The sequence below is a fragment of the Anas acuta genome, chromosome 1 (genome assembly GCF_963932015.1).
Source record: "Anas acuta chromosome 1, bAnaAcu1.1, whole genome shotgun sequence".
NCBI classification, from domain to species: Eukaryota; Metazoa; Chordata; class Aves; order Anseriformes; family Anatidae; genus Anas; species Anas acuta.
In genome coordinates, this window is record NC_088979.1 from 114693239 (window position 1) to 114707240 (window position 14002).

The 14002-nt window shown below is 43.0% G+C and overlaps 1 protein-coding gene across 4 annotated transcripts in view; it reads right to left on the reverse strand.

Moving 5' to 3' along the window:
• The window catches only part of ALCAM (activated leukocyte cell adhesion molecule), a 118652-nt gene extending 111018 nt beyond the window's left edge, over positions 1–7634 (reverse strand). Inside the window, exon 1 of one of the 4 annotated variants that reach the window (XM_068694579.1) lies at positions 6820–7634. In XM_068694579.1, the coding sequence (XP_068550680.1) occupies positions 6820–6901 (82 nt within the window). In that variant the 5' untranslated portion in view covers positions 6902–7634. Of the gene's footprint in view, positions 1–6215; positions 6686–6819 lie in introns of those variants that run through there. The other 3 variants (XM_068694569.1, XM_068694563.1, XM_068694589.1) reach the window with 3 other exon arrangements.
• Positions 7635–14002: the final 6368 nt, after the last annotated feature.

Here is a 14002-nt window from a genome sequence, read left to right on the forward strand (position 1 = left end):
ATTAATGAGTTAATTTTAATATGTAATACTTATCCTATTATCTTGTCTATATGCAAGCACTTTTTATAGTACTTGATGTAAACTACCAAGAATGAAGGAATAAATTCAGAACTCTTTTCTCTTCTGAAATTACATGCCTGTACCAAAGTTCCCCAAATACTGCCTAAACACTCAGTTCCTCCTCCTTAATTTTTTGTTCTATATATGGCTTTGTATGTAACAGACATTACATTAATCTGCAATCTCCAAAACCACTAGAACAAGTCAACAAACACAATTTTATCCGAATAGGTAACAGAATTCACTCAGCTAAATGCATGCTGTTTTCTAGATTTCACAAAGCAAAATTGCATCCCAAAATGGATTAATACCCTAGGCTAATACCCTACATAACAGCAGCTGAACATTTCAGAAGCTCATGCCACAAAATAATACTAAAACTTTTCACTTGCTTTCAACTGTACATTGCTTTAACCCCAATTTAAACTGAGTATTCTCTGTAAGATACTCAGTTACAGAGCCTTATGTGAAAGTTTACCATTCCACCCCACAGATAACATGCCTCAGCCCTTACTTGTCCTAATATATGAACCTTGGCAACTCTTCCTAGCAAGCTCACTCAAGTCAGAGTTCCTGAAAAATAAGTTGCTCTACTTGTTATAAACAAACAAAAAAGAAACCATACTGAAATGAGTATATGTCAGCTCCATAAAATACCATGTTTAACTCTAGCTGTACACAAGCTTCATCTATTTTATAATCTAATATCTAGTGTCATTTTCTCTAGTTAAATTGAAAAATTAGTGGAAAAAAATGGGTAGTTTCTGCAGCAGCAAGTCAAACAACAGAGGGCATTTGTGCAGCATAAAAACAATGCTGAGTTCATTACAAGTTTACTTAAAGTCAACTTGAATTAAAAGGATTTTTATTTTTAATAGAAGGGACTGGCCCTTAATGAGGCCTCACAGCTAGTCTCAAAATAGTCTGATGAGAAATAATATCAGAAAGAAAAAAAAAAAACTGAACCCAAGAAAAATACAAAGTCCAAAGTTTGCAGAACAATTTCTGGCTTTCTGCATTTTGCCATTTGTATGTTAGAGACACAGAATGAGCCAAAAGCATATGAGCACATCCCTAAGGTGGCTTTTTTACTATAGTCCAGAGTCTGTTTACAGAACAGTGTATTTCCAGTTTTCCTTTATGATCGTAGAAGAACTTATTTTCGTTAAATAAAGGTCCTACTTTGTCAGTGTTGCTAGAAGCGTTCAAGATTTCCCTTGCCACAACAGCTTTGAATACAGTCGTTCCCTTTCCTTGTTTGTACCCTGTTTTGTCCAACACCATTCTTAGCTCTTTGCGAGTACCCTCTTTTTATTCTAAATTCATTTTGCATTTCTCCATGGAGCCCCCTTCAGATGTCAATAAGAAAAAAAAAATCTGTAATGCATCCCTTTAAAAAGTCTACAATGCCTTGCTGCACAAGGGAACGCTCCATAACTGAGTCACCTCTTTGGATTTGCCTATCTGTGTGACTCAGTTTTGTCCTTCCTTCTTCCTCATGCAACAGGAAGTCTGTGATGAAAGTAGAAGGCCTTCAAGAGACAAAAGCCTGATGCCACAGAACACTGTTAAGAAAGACAGGCCTTTTTTAAAACACTTATTTCAACCTGAAGCCTGAGGTCTGAGAAAAGCACAAAGATGCTTCAAGCTTGTAACAGTAAGGTAGCGGAGCTCCCTCTATTGAATTAGCTGCCAAAAAATCTCTTCAATTTAAAAGAACTGAACTATGGGCAGTGTTTTATTTTAAAAGAAATAGAAAACTCCACCACCACAAGACTCCAGCTATGACAGCTAGGACTCACCTATCAGATAGGCATGCTGTGGGACAGAGCTACCCAGGGGCAGGGGCACAGCCACCATTCAGAGCACCCAATGCGTGCCAAAATGCCACCAATACCCCAGAAATCCAAACCTGGAGATTCCTGCATTCCACAAGACCTGAGGAAATGCTTAATTCTTTACCAGTGTTTGAGCACTTTCCCTTAGCGCTCAGATTGCCATGACTAGTATCCACTGGGAAATTCTACAGGTTGGACTACTGCAGCAGACAATGCAACACATGAAAGCTGCTGAAGCACTTGCAGTTTTCCTTCCACAATAAGAGGTTAACTAGACGTAGTATGGCCTAATTGAAAACAGATGATACAGACACACAGACTGTGGAAACACTCATTAAATCACTGACTGCACTTTTTGCTTGTTATCAGGGAAACAGCTTAGTACTTCCATTGCTATTGAAAGCACTTCAAATGCTTTCTAACCAAACATTACAGAACTGTTCTAACCCATGATAACCTCCAAAAATCATACCCTAAAGCTGCATGCACTCTTCGTCTCCTCTGTTTTATCAATTTCTCCCTTTTTTCCTCCCAAGAAAGGCATATTTCTTATCAACATAAAAAAAAATACCAGCTCAGTAGAAAGAGGAGTTGTTTTAATAAATAAATACTTATTTGCCTTTCTAGAGACCTGTATCTATGATAAGAAAGGCAATTTTATCTCAAGCTAGGCAGATATTCCTCAAACGTGCCACCACCTTAGAGCAGTGGATTAACATCCACTGGGGTAGGATCGACTGTGATTCAAACCACCCTCAACAAAACACATTGGAAAAGAAGAAAACCAAGCAACAAAAAAATCAGGAAAAAAAAAAAAAGCATAGAAACTTGATCTGATTGCTGCCAGCAGCGGATTGTCAGCACACTAGCTGTGCTTCACTCTCTTATATAAGAGATGAGATTCATTTTCAAGCATATTAGAGACAGAAATGCACAGCCTCCTTTAATATTCCTACTGTTCTTAATAGGGAGAAGATACCAAAATAAAGAATGTGTAGGTCAAAGCCTTGTCTTCAGGGAAGATAATTTCAAATCAAGGGGAGTGTTCAAATCAAATGAACTAATGTTCACTTTTCCCTGGAAAAAAATCACGTTCTGCTCGAGTCAATTCTAATTATCACCCCACAGCATTTAGAATTCTTGAAGATCCTCTCGTTTGAGCATTGGTGCATGGAAGCATAACTATTTTTCTTGAAAGCAGAGGAGCTCAAGAGAAACCAGCGTGTTGCAACAGGTGCTCAATTCTCTTACAGGCACAGCTTTACAGTTTACATACATCTTCTATTAAAAAAATGCATTACCAAAATAAAGAGCTATCGACCGGCCAACCCAGAGGAACCTTGAGGAGCACTGAACAGAGATCATGGGGTTTATGTACAGCCGTATCTCTCAAAAGCCAGTACATAAAGTCTAGCCACATATCAGTCTCCAGAAGTGAATAAGACCATAGTAAAAAAAAAAACCATTAGTGAAGTGAAAACACAGTTTCCACAGTCAGTGTGGTAATATTTAAAAATAAATAAATAAATGGCATGAAACAGCAGTGGAACAACAGCACTGCAAACCAGACCTACCTCTGATTATCGTGATTATGGTCATACAGTGCAGGTCACAAAAAAAGGGAGATTTAATATTAATCATCAACTCTCAGGAAATTCAGTTATGAGTTGGAGCTACTACAAAGTCAACTCATTCAGTCTCTCAACTATAAATGGGTTCAAAGTGCATCCAGACAGGCCTGGCTCTCCCACAGCCAGCTCTCTGCATTGCCATCTGTTTTTGTTTCACTACAGGCCCAATAATCAGCCCCAGATCACTCCAACTGTGCAAAAAATAATAAAAAATACTCTCTATGAAGTCCCCATGGTAGTAATCTAATAAAATCCCATGGTGGTGGAACGTGGTACGGCTGGTAAGCACATTAAAATTACTGCCACTACAGTAATCCTTGTTTTTACATTAGGTCCTTTGGTACCACGTGTTAAAAGATATGACATTTGGAAAATCTGCAGCAAGCACTCAACAGCACAAGACTACAAACCACATTACAGAAGTAGGGTATCTGTAAGAAAATGGAGAAGATAGGCTTATCCTGATTGCACAGATGTAATTTGCATTATGTAAAGTAATGGCATTTTCTTCATTTTCCCCTTCATGCGTCAGCTTGCACAGATATTAGAGATTCAGTTCCTCCAAACTTTCAGATGGAGATAAGCCAAGAAATAGTTTTAGTTCTAGAATTAAGACAACTGAAACTGTTTTCCCTGGGGTTACAGGTTAGCATTCTAGGTTACTTTCACTAAAGAGAATGGACGGTACTGTAACTAGGGGTATTACTTCTTGCGCAGATTGGGAAGTGGAAATAAGCTATCTTGGCATTAAATATGACTTACCACAGAGGTATTTATCCCATGAACATAACAAAATGTATTTTTTCCAGTTAAAAAAAAAAAAAAAAATAATCAATGGGCTGAGTCCTTTAAGGAGCTGAAGAATTTAGTTTCATTCAGTCTGAAACTTCAAAGATCTCCAGACCTGGATGATTTCTATTGTTGCTTTCTGCTTTATGAGAAGTGCTAGAAAACCAGCAGACAAGGGGACAGCACAAGAAGAAAAGAACATATGTTGCAAGACTTTCCTAGTATATTCTTACCAAAAGAAGAAACAAAAGGTTTTATAAACAAGTCAAACACTTCCCAAAACGTATGATTTAACAATTCCTAGCTCACTTAAAAACAAGTCTGTTTGTGTACTGGACTACAGAAACAGCGTATCAAAATAAATATGTACCAAACACGGTATGGAGGTTTCCTGACCCCAGTGTCGGTAAAGTCATGTGAACTCCAGATCTTAGTACAGAAAAACCGGTTTCCTTAGATCAACATCATGCCAAATATACCAGGAGAAAGGGGGGAAAAAAAAAAAAAGAGGCAGGAGTGAGAACACAGTAAGCATCCTGCAAATGAGAAGACTACATACTGCAGTCTTACTACCATTACACAATACAGTAGTATGCAACCAATCTTTAGTAACAGGACACGAAACGAGAGACTCATCCTTATAATTATCATCCACTAGAAAGCAGGAGGGAGGAGGAAGCATCACAGAGACTGTGGTTAGCTCTTGATTAAGAGTTGACTTTTTCCACATACAGTCAGTCATCTTCTCCAGAAGAGCCAGAGATTTTAATTGGTATTCTTATTTAGTCTGACCTACAGTTGGACTCCTGGCACCAAACCAGGACTTGGACCACCTCTCTTTTTTTAAATGGAGATCTACCTAGGCAGTATATTCTGAGATGAAAACCTCAATGTTTCTCGTAGGAATTCCCAACCAGCCTAAGTATTGCTGGAGAAACCTACACTTGATGCACGTCAACTTTTAATATGCTTTTAATATCTTGCCTATTGCTTTCCATATGCAAACCTGAAACGGAACTGCCAAAAAGCCAAATGTAGTGATAGAGTAATATATCCAGAATTTGTGGTGAATGACTGCAGATCAGAGTGAAACAGCTGAGATAGAAAGAGATATGAAATACAGAGTAATACCAAAAATCTTTTGGAAGATAATGTGTTTAAGTATCTTTTGTCCTCCACACACGAGAACTAGAGGCTCAAATCAGTTTTCCCTGTACTTGCAGTATGGCTGGGAAAGTTTCTAAGCTGGGGTGGGGCTGTTTTCTGCCCCTGTGTATCTGCCTGCGTTGTGATCGGTTAGCCCGAGCTTCTCATTGAGAGGGCAAGGAAGAAACGAAGGGCAGAGAGAGCTAGGTTTGCCTAGGGAAATGGTTTATCTCTAACCTATTTATGTAATAATAGCCGGTCAAGTTCCATTTTTTATAGCCCTCCATCAATGTAGCCCTTGAGGTGAAGTATTTTTATGACTCAGGTTTCCTTCAGCAGGGAAGCGTAGACAGCCACCCAGTCGGTAGGATCATTTCTTATTTACGTTAGAGGAAAGTGGGACAAAACTCTCTACAGGGGACACGTCTTGCTGCTCAGCTGTGGTGCTTATCTCTCAGGATGCTCCGCATGCCTTTAAAATGTCATGAAATGCACAATCCTTCCTGAAGAGTTTCTCTACATCACAGAAATCGGCATTCACCGTACTCTGCCACTGAGACTTACACATGTAAGTCTCATGGTGATTATACGCTGCAACGCCAAGGCAAAAACCCAGCACAACAGCTCGACGTATCGCTTATGCCTCTCCTACTGCTGCTGGGTCTGTTTGGAGCTTTTATTTAAAACTACTCTAATAGAAATTAAAGCTTTGGCAGCCTCACTACGCTGGCGTAGCTGGTTTCCTACTTACCCAAAGCTCGCACTAAACAAACGCAATTACAGCGGTGGAGGAAAAGGGCTCCTAAAGGGCTGCTCTGCGGTGCGCTGAGGACACGCTGCCTGCACACGGCCAGCCGGAGAGCACGTAGTACCACGGCAGGGGCCGGGAGCGAGGAAAAAAAAAGGAAAAGAAAGAAAAAAAAAAAAAAAAAGCCAACTCCAAGCCCTGTGCAAAGCCCGAGCCCTCGCAACAGCCGGCACATCCAGGCAGAGGCACCCCCAGAGCAATGCAGAGCGCTACCACGGGCTGCCGCTCTTTCTACAGGAATAACCCAGCCGGCTCTCCACGGCGAATGCAGAACTCCTCACTTCGCGGCTTCTCCCTCTCCCTCAGACTTTCACACTCTCGGCATTTCCGAAATCAAAGAATAAAATAAACGCAGCCGACGGGCGCCCCGGCCGCCAAACCGCTCCCCGAGCGACCCCCGCAGGGGAAGGTCGAGGTCCCCCCCTCGGGCGAGCCTCCGGGAGGCTCCCACCCCTCGGAGGCTTTTGGGGCGGAGAAGGGGGTCGGGGAGCGGGGAGAGGAGCCGGGCTGCCCCCCGAGCTAGCGGCCGCCCGAGGTGGCGTCTCACCTGGCGGCAGGCAGAGGGCTCCGAGCAGCAGGAGGAGGCTGAGCAGCGGGCGGAGGCTGCGGGAGGCGCGGGGCTCCATCATCCCGCCTGCCCGCCGCGGGACCGGAGGATGAGGAGGAGGAGGAGGAGGAAGAAGAGGAGGCGGCCTTCTTCCCTCCCGCCGCCCAGCACGGAGGCAGCTTGAGCCGCGGCGAGGCTGGGAGGGAAGGAGGGAGGCTCGGTGGAGTCCCGGGAGCCGAGGAGGGCTCGGAGCAGCGAGCGGCTCGGCGGCGGGGCAGGTGGCGGCAGCCGAGCGGCGCTCCAGGACTGAGAGCGGAGGCCGGGAGGAGGAGCCCGGCCTCGGCGCCTCCCCGAGCCGGCCCCCCCGGGGAGGAGAGGGGTGGGCTCGGCTGCCAGACCCCCCGAAGCCGGGCGGGGAGGTGCTGCCGAGATGTGGTACGCGGGGAAAGGAGGGAGCTCTCCTGCGCGCTGCTGGGGTTTGTCCGCTGCTTCTGCGGAAAGCGAGGAGCTGGGGGCTGTGCTGGGCTGCGCTGCGCTGCCTTCTGGCTCGGCTGCCACAGCTGAGCGGCGGTGCGGCGGAGAGCTGGGAGAGGGGAAGGGAGGAAGGGGGAAATAAGCGCCCTGCAGGCACCCGCTGCCTCTCCTCGGCTCGCCCAGCGCCGTGCGAGCAGCCTGCAGCAGCCCCAGCCGGCGTCTGAAGCGAGCCCACAGCCTGCCCGGCACCTACCAGGGTGATTAATGCACGGCATGCGGCCGGCCCCCGGGGACTTTCTGCTAGTGAAACCCAAAGTGACGAGAGCCCTGACTCGCTTCGCCATGTGACGCTGCGAACTTTTAGACAGGAACTTCCCCCCAGAGTCCTGGAAATCAAAGGCGAGCAGTTTATTCTGCAAATGCGTTTGCTCTTCCCAAAGCGATTTTCACGATGACTAAAAACTAAGAGCGCTCACCAGGGCACAGGGAAGGTTTAAATGAGCACAGCCTGTGCGTTTTTTATTCCTCGTGTACTGCACTTGTTTCCAGTAAAATGGGGTAAGGATCTTTCACTTGAGGTCTAAAGCACTGCCTTCAGTTCACATCGTCCTTCTGTCCTTCCACATTACCAGTACTACCTTTCTTGTTTCTAAGTCATGCCACACAATCAGTTTAAAAAGTATTTTACTTTCTATATTTGCTGCTCATCAAGCTCTGCCATCCTTTGTTTTCTGAGGAGATTTCTCTCAATGAGCATTTTACTAAGCTGATTACAAAAAATACTACTTTTAAGATCAAGAATCTTTTTTGTCTTCCTTTTAAAGCTGCTTTCGATTTCCAATTCAGGGCTGGTTTTGTTTGTTTGTTTGTTTTCTTCCTTTTTTTCTTGTACGTTTAAAAGCAGTGCTGAGTACCGATTAGTAGGGATATTCAGTAATTTTATTGCTGTAGAGCCTGGAGACCCCTCAAAATCTTGAGAGGCATTGTACAGAATTACCTTGAGGTGATCACCTAATCTAGTTCAAAGTTGTTTTTCTCTTGTTTTCTAACTTCTAGTATGTGCTGGTTTAGCAACAGCTCGGGCTCCATTACACGTTAAGGGCCTAACCCTGCCTTCTTTATTGATATGGACAAGCCTGTTAAAGCCAGTTGGATTGTGGATGGGAGAAAAGATTGAAAAGTCAAACTCTAAAAATGATCCGAATGCAAGCAGTGAGAGGAGAGGGCTTGTAGGCCAGAATAATGGTGCACTTAGTGTATGTTTTGTTTTGAGCATGACAATAGTGAGTTCAATTTGTCAGGATCAAACAAATACATGGATTGCTTTGCAGGATTAGAGAAGTAAATAATGCCCAAGCACCTTGTTTTTAAAGCAGATGATTAACTGTTCCCTCATTTGCGTCAAAATAACAAATAGTGTATGTTTTCTATCAGTGGGAGAAAGGATGAGGAAATCTGTGTGAATGTGGCAAATAATTTCCAATGGCACGGTGCAGAGACTACAAGGTGAGCTACAGAACCGTGTCTTTCAAACACCCAGAACTTACAGTGTCATTTTACAATTTATGCTCACGATAATGTTCAAAAAAAAAAATAAATATCTTTGATGACTCTTCTGCTCTCATGTCAATTCTGAATGTGTTGTTAAAAGTCTGTAAGAAATATGAGAAATGCGGAAGATAACATTATGGGTGTAATACTTGAAATCAGAAGCATGATTTGTTTCGGGTTTCCCTCACTACTTTGTCATTTCTCTTCAAAGCTGTTTCTACCTTTCACTTGAAAGGAGCTCTTTGAATTCTGAGTAAATAGAAAACATCTCAAGCTCAGATTACTCAAATGTTTTGATAACTTTACAGGAATTTAAATGTGATTAGAAATTTTCAAGATAATTATTAAAGATATCTTTATGTGCTATGTCATTTAAACTGTCCTCAATACTAAGATTTGTAATTAATTCCTTTAATGTCTATTGGGCTGACAGAATATAAGTTTGTTTTTTTTTTTACAATTTATTTTCTTAGGGCATGCTCCTGTTCCCACTGAAGTTAATGGGAGTATGAGTGAGTCACTGATCTCTTGGGAAAACAGCAACTTCCTGGCTTTACTGTCCAAAGTAAACATTTTTTTGAAGGAGTTAAAACAGTTACTAGTATATATATATATATATATTTTTTTTTTTTCTGTAGAAAATAACACTGTTTCAAAAGCACTAATAATAATAAAAAAAAGAAAGCTCTTTGATATATGCTTAATCCTATCAAACCATAGATTCTGTATTTATGTGACAGAGTGGATTAAAAATGTAATCCATTAATAATAGATCATGCATCACAGCAATGAGTTTTTGCTGAGCTGATATACCATTTTCCATTTCCAATGTATGTGTAATGTATGTTCCTCTGGGAGCAAATTCCTAGCACTAATAGTACAGAATATTGTCAACTAGAGCAATACTTGAGACACCTGGTAATTTAATCCATTGTTAATACTGAGTGAGTAAACTTTAGTCTTGGGTGGTTGTTAACATCATGACAATGAAGCAGTACATGCTATTTTGGCTCAGTGTTCAGCGGTGTGTTCTGCAAAATGGAAATCTTATATTGTTGAAATTGTCCCTGAGCCTTAAGCAACCACCAAATGCAATGTCCAGCCTTGTGTTTCTGTAAGTTTAGTTCAGTTAGTTTAACTGGATGCTGTTAAATTAGAGGTATTACTTCAGGTGATACATATATGCATATGGGTCTTATCATTTGTGTTGGTACTCATTGCAACATTTTTTTTAAACCAAGGATTAAAGACGAATGTAAACTATGTTGCCAGTTATGACGCTGCTAAAGGCAGCTGCTGTCAGTGAATTATCTGGGATTTGGGCCACATTTTTTATGACAGCTAGGAAATCCACAAGGTGCTTCTTGCTCCCTTAGGCACCCAAGTACCTTTACACACCAGGCTCTGCAAATCTCATCCAAAGCATGTTGAAGTTGAGTGCAGGCTTTCTGATGACTTTGATTAAGGGATGAGCCCTGGTAGAACAGTCTTGTTTGTCAGGAGTTCTGCATTGCTCAGTATCAGCACATTAGTATAACTGATAGCAAAGTCTGTCCAAACTACATGAACTGCGTGTGGTAGAGAGTGTCTTTGGGTTGTAAGGTGTTTCAAACAAAGTGCAGGATGCAAGTAGAAAATGGACTAAAACCAAACTGGTGCTAATGATCAACTGTGGCCAATCTTAGCACAGGAAAAAGTTTACTGACCAGGGTTTGAGCAAGAATCTGCAGATTTAGCTGACTTGGATCAAAGTAAATGAGACACAGATATTTGGAATGAATGAATAAATAAACAAACAAACCTAACAAATTGCAGTGGAATAATAGTTGGAATCTGTGTTTCCAATATTTCTTCACTGCAGAAATGATCCCACTCAAAACAATCAGCAAATGGCTGACAGTATTGTTATTATAGTCATCAGCATAGAAATTAGGCTTCGGAAACAAATTTATTTTCCTATTATCCATGTCCAATGCACCTGCTTTTACATAATTTAACTAAAGGACCAGTACTGTACAAACATTCATTAAAATGATATTACACTTACATTATATACAAAATATCCAGAATGCCTTCAGCTGAGACAGTTTTCAGAAAACATGAGTGAGAGGTGGGAGGAAGATATTTGAAGAATCAGTGGTGATTACTGTCTTTAAAAGTTTGTGATTTGCCTTTTTTAAAAAAAAAAAAAAAAGGAATAAAAGAAAAATACCAGCTTAGAAGCAGCTCTTGTGCACAAGAAATATAGGTAGAGCCCAAGTGGCTTGACATGTTAACTAAGAAGTTCATAAAGAACAAAACCAATCCAGTTGTTCAAGTTGCACCAGTATATATCAACTTTGGTGGCCACCTTCTCACCTTTTAAAAAATATTCTTGAAATTCCCTTTTCCTCAGTCTTCTTTAAAACAGGTTTGAGGCAGGTAAAAGTGAGCAGTTTTCAGGTCTCTTTTTTCATTCCAAAAGCCACTCTAGAGAGTGAAGAATTGTAAGAATTGTTTTTGTATGAAAATCCCGTAGCATACACAACAGCACATGTGAAGCATAGCTCTGATAATGTATCAGAGATGTGAAATAGCTGTAATACAAAGAATCAGATTGTTAACACTGCTAAAATGGTTACTCTGTGTTCCCACATTCTCAGCATCCATGGGGCCAAATTCTGTGACTTTCCATGCCTTCAAGTCCTTGAAGGAAAACACCTTAATCACCACCTATAGGAACTGACAGACCACTCCATACTAAGGAGCATCCTTAACGAGGCATGTCTCATTCTGCCAAAAAGCACCCTGCAAACACTTCTGCAACATCTGGCTTGCACTGCTGGCACGCCATGAGGGAGCAAGAAAGTGCATAATGCCATGAGATTTAGGAGGATGTTGGGTTTCTTTGTCCTATTTGGTGGCTCCAGCCAGTTCCTGATGCTTGCCCAAGGCTGGTCTGTCTGCACAGAAGATGGACTTCCATGTGTCTCAAGCAGCAAGGAAGCACGGTTCTCAGAGGGAGAATCAGAGAATCATTAAGGCTGGAAAAGACCTCCAAGATGATTTGGTACAACCGTCCCCCTACCACCAATGTCACCCACCAAACCACGGCCACAGGCACCACGTCCAGCCTCTCCTTGAACACCCCCAGGGATGGTGACGCCACCATTTCCCTGGGCAACCAATGTCTGACCACTCTTTCTGAAAAGAAATGTCTCCTCATTTCCAACCTAAACCTCCCCTGGTGCAACTTGAGGCCATTCCCTCTAGTCACAGAATCACAGAATCCTGTCACCAGCCTGTGAGAAGAGGCTGTCCCTCAGCACCCCACACTTTCCTTTCAGGTAGTTGCAGAGAGCAATAGGGTCTCCCCTGAGCCTCCTCTCCTCTGGACTAAACACCCCCAAGTGTCCTCAGCCACTCCTCACAGGACTTGTGCTCCAGGCCCTTCACCAGCTTCGTAGCCCTGCTCTGGACACATTCCAGGGCCTTGATGCCCTTCTTGTAGTGAGGGGCCCAGAACTGAACACGTAGGACATAAGCCTTGCTGGCTTCAGAAGGCTCCACCACTACCACCACCCCACCACCACCCCCAGCCGGCAGGTGAGGCCCCAGAGCGCAGCTCAGCCCCAGCCGTGCTCCAGCCACCATCTTAGGCCTCACGATGGCCCTGTCACAGGGAGGTACGGGCCCTCCAGGGGCGGCTTGGACGCCATAGCCAGGTGTGAGGAGACCGCCTGGTGCCTCCCAGGAGCTCCTGGGGACACAGGTGGACATGAAGGGACATGGGGGGGACATAGAGGAGGGACACAAAAGGACACAGGGGGGACACAGGGCCCCAAGACAGCAGCTGCCCCCCCACACACACACACCTTCCCCTCAGCCCCAGAAGAGCTCAGGTTGCTTTTTGGGCACAGGGGCCTTTTCACAGGGCTGTTGGGCTGGTCTTGGTGTTGACCTCACATGAAAACATCCCCCCTTCTGTTTTATCACTGTCACTCCTAGTTACAACTTGAACTAACTCGATTCTTGCCAGGTCAGCTCTGTCACAACAGTGCTACCAGAGCTGGGCCTCTGTTGCCTGATTCTGCCCCCGCTGCCAGTGCAAGTGCAGACAGCACCCTGGCAAAGCAACAGAGAAGACTGGAGGCCCCTTCTGGCCAACATCCTCCTTCTATCTCTGCTGCCGTGCTGTCAGTCAGACAGCAATCTGAAAGTATTTTGATAGGTGACACTAGATGAGGTGGTGTTGGGACAGCACTGGGGGTGCCAAAACAGCTTCTGGAGTGTGGGATAGTGTGAACGAGGGCTCTGGAGCCCAGCAACAATGGATGAGGCCATAGATACCCTCTCCCACAGCAACTCCAGAATGTATTACTATATTCAAAATTAATTTTGTCATACTTTTAACAGGAACTATGCCTGGTTTTGGTCCAAAATTTCAAATTCTTACTTGGATCACTGATTTCTGTATGAGCCATGTAATTTTAAAAATCTGCTTGATCAAATCTAATCAGAATACTGATGCAGAGCAATTTTTCATCTGAGGGTCTTACACTGATTAAGCCTCAAATCATGACACCTTTGTAAGGTAGATACTCAAATACCTTTCACTTTAGTCCTGCCTTTCATTTGAGGAATTCAGATATGCTTGGCGGCATAGGACAATGGAGGAGATGCTGAAGCCTAGAGAGATGAGCAGTTTACCCAGATCTACTTTAAAAAGCAATGGCAAGTTCAGGGCAAAATTCAGAGATCCTGAGTCTCCATCATCTACCATGAAACTAAAGACACTTTTTATACGTTGTGTTAGATCTAATTTGTGAATGTTTCATTTATTTACAAATATAAAGATTGCATAGTAATGCTGGTAGTCAAGTCAGTGAAATGCAGCTGCCTGTAGCAGTTAGTGTGCTCATGTTTAATTTTCAAACCTAACAAAGGGGAGGTAACTCATTCAGAGCAGTCATGCATCACAGCATGTTGTGGATGTTCTCCTTTGCATTATGAAAACAACCAAGAAAAAAAAAAAAAAAAAAGGAAAAAAATGGAAAGAAATGGGGTATGTTTAATAGAAAGTTTAGAAGTCAACAAGTGAAAGAGAAAGGGAGTCTGGTTTATTGCTCATTTTGACCAGCAGACCATTGCCATGTCTGTAGGAGAAAGCAGGGGAAAA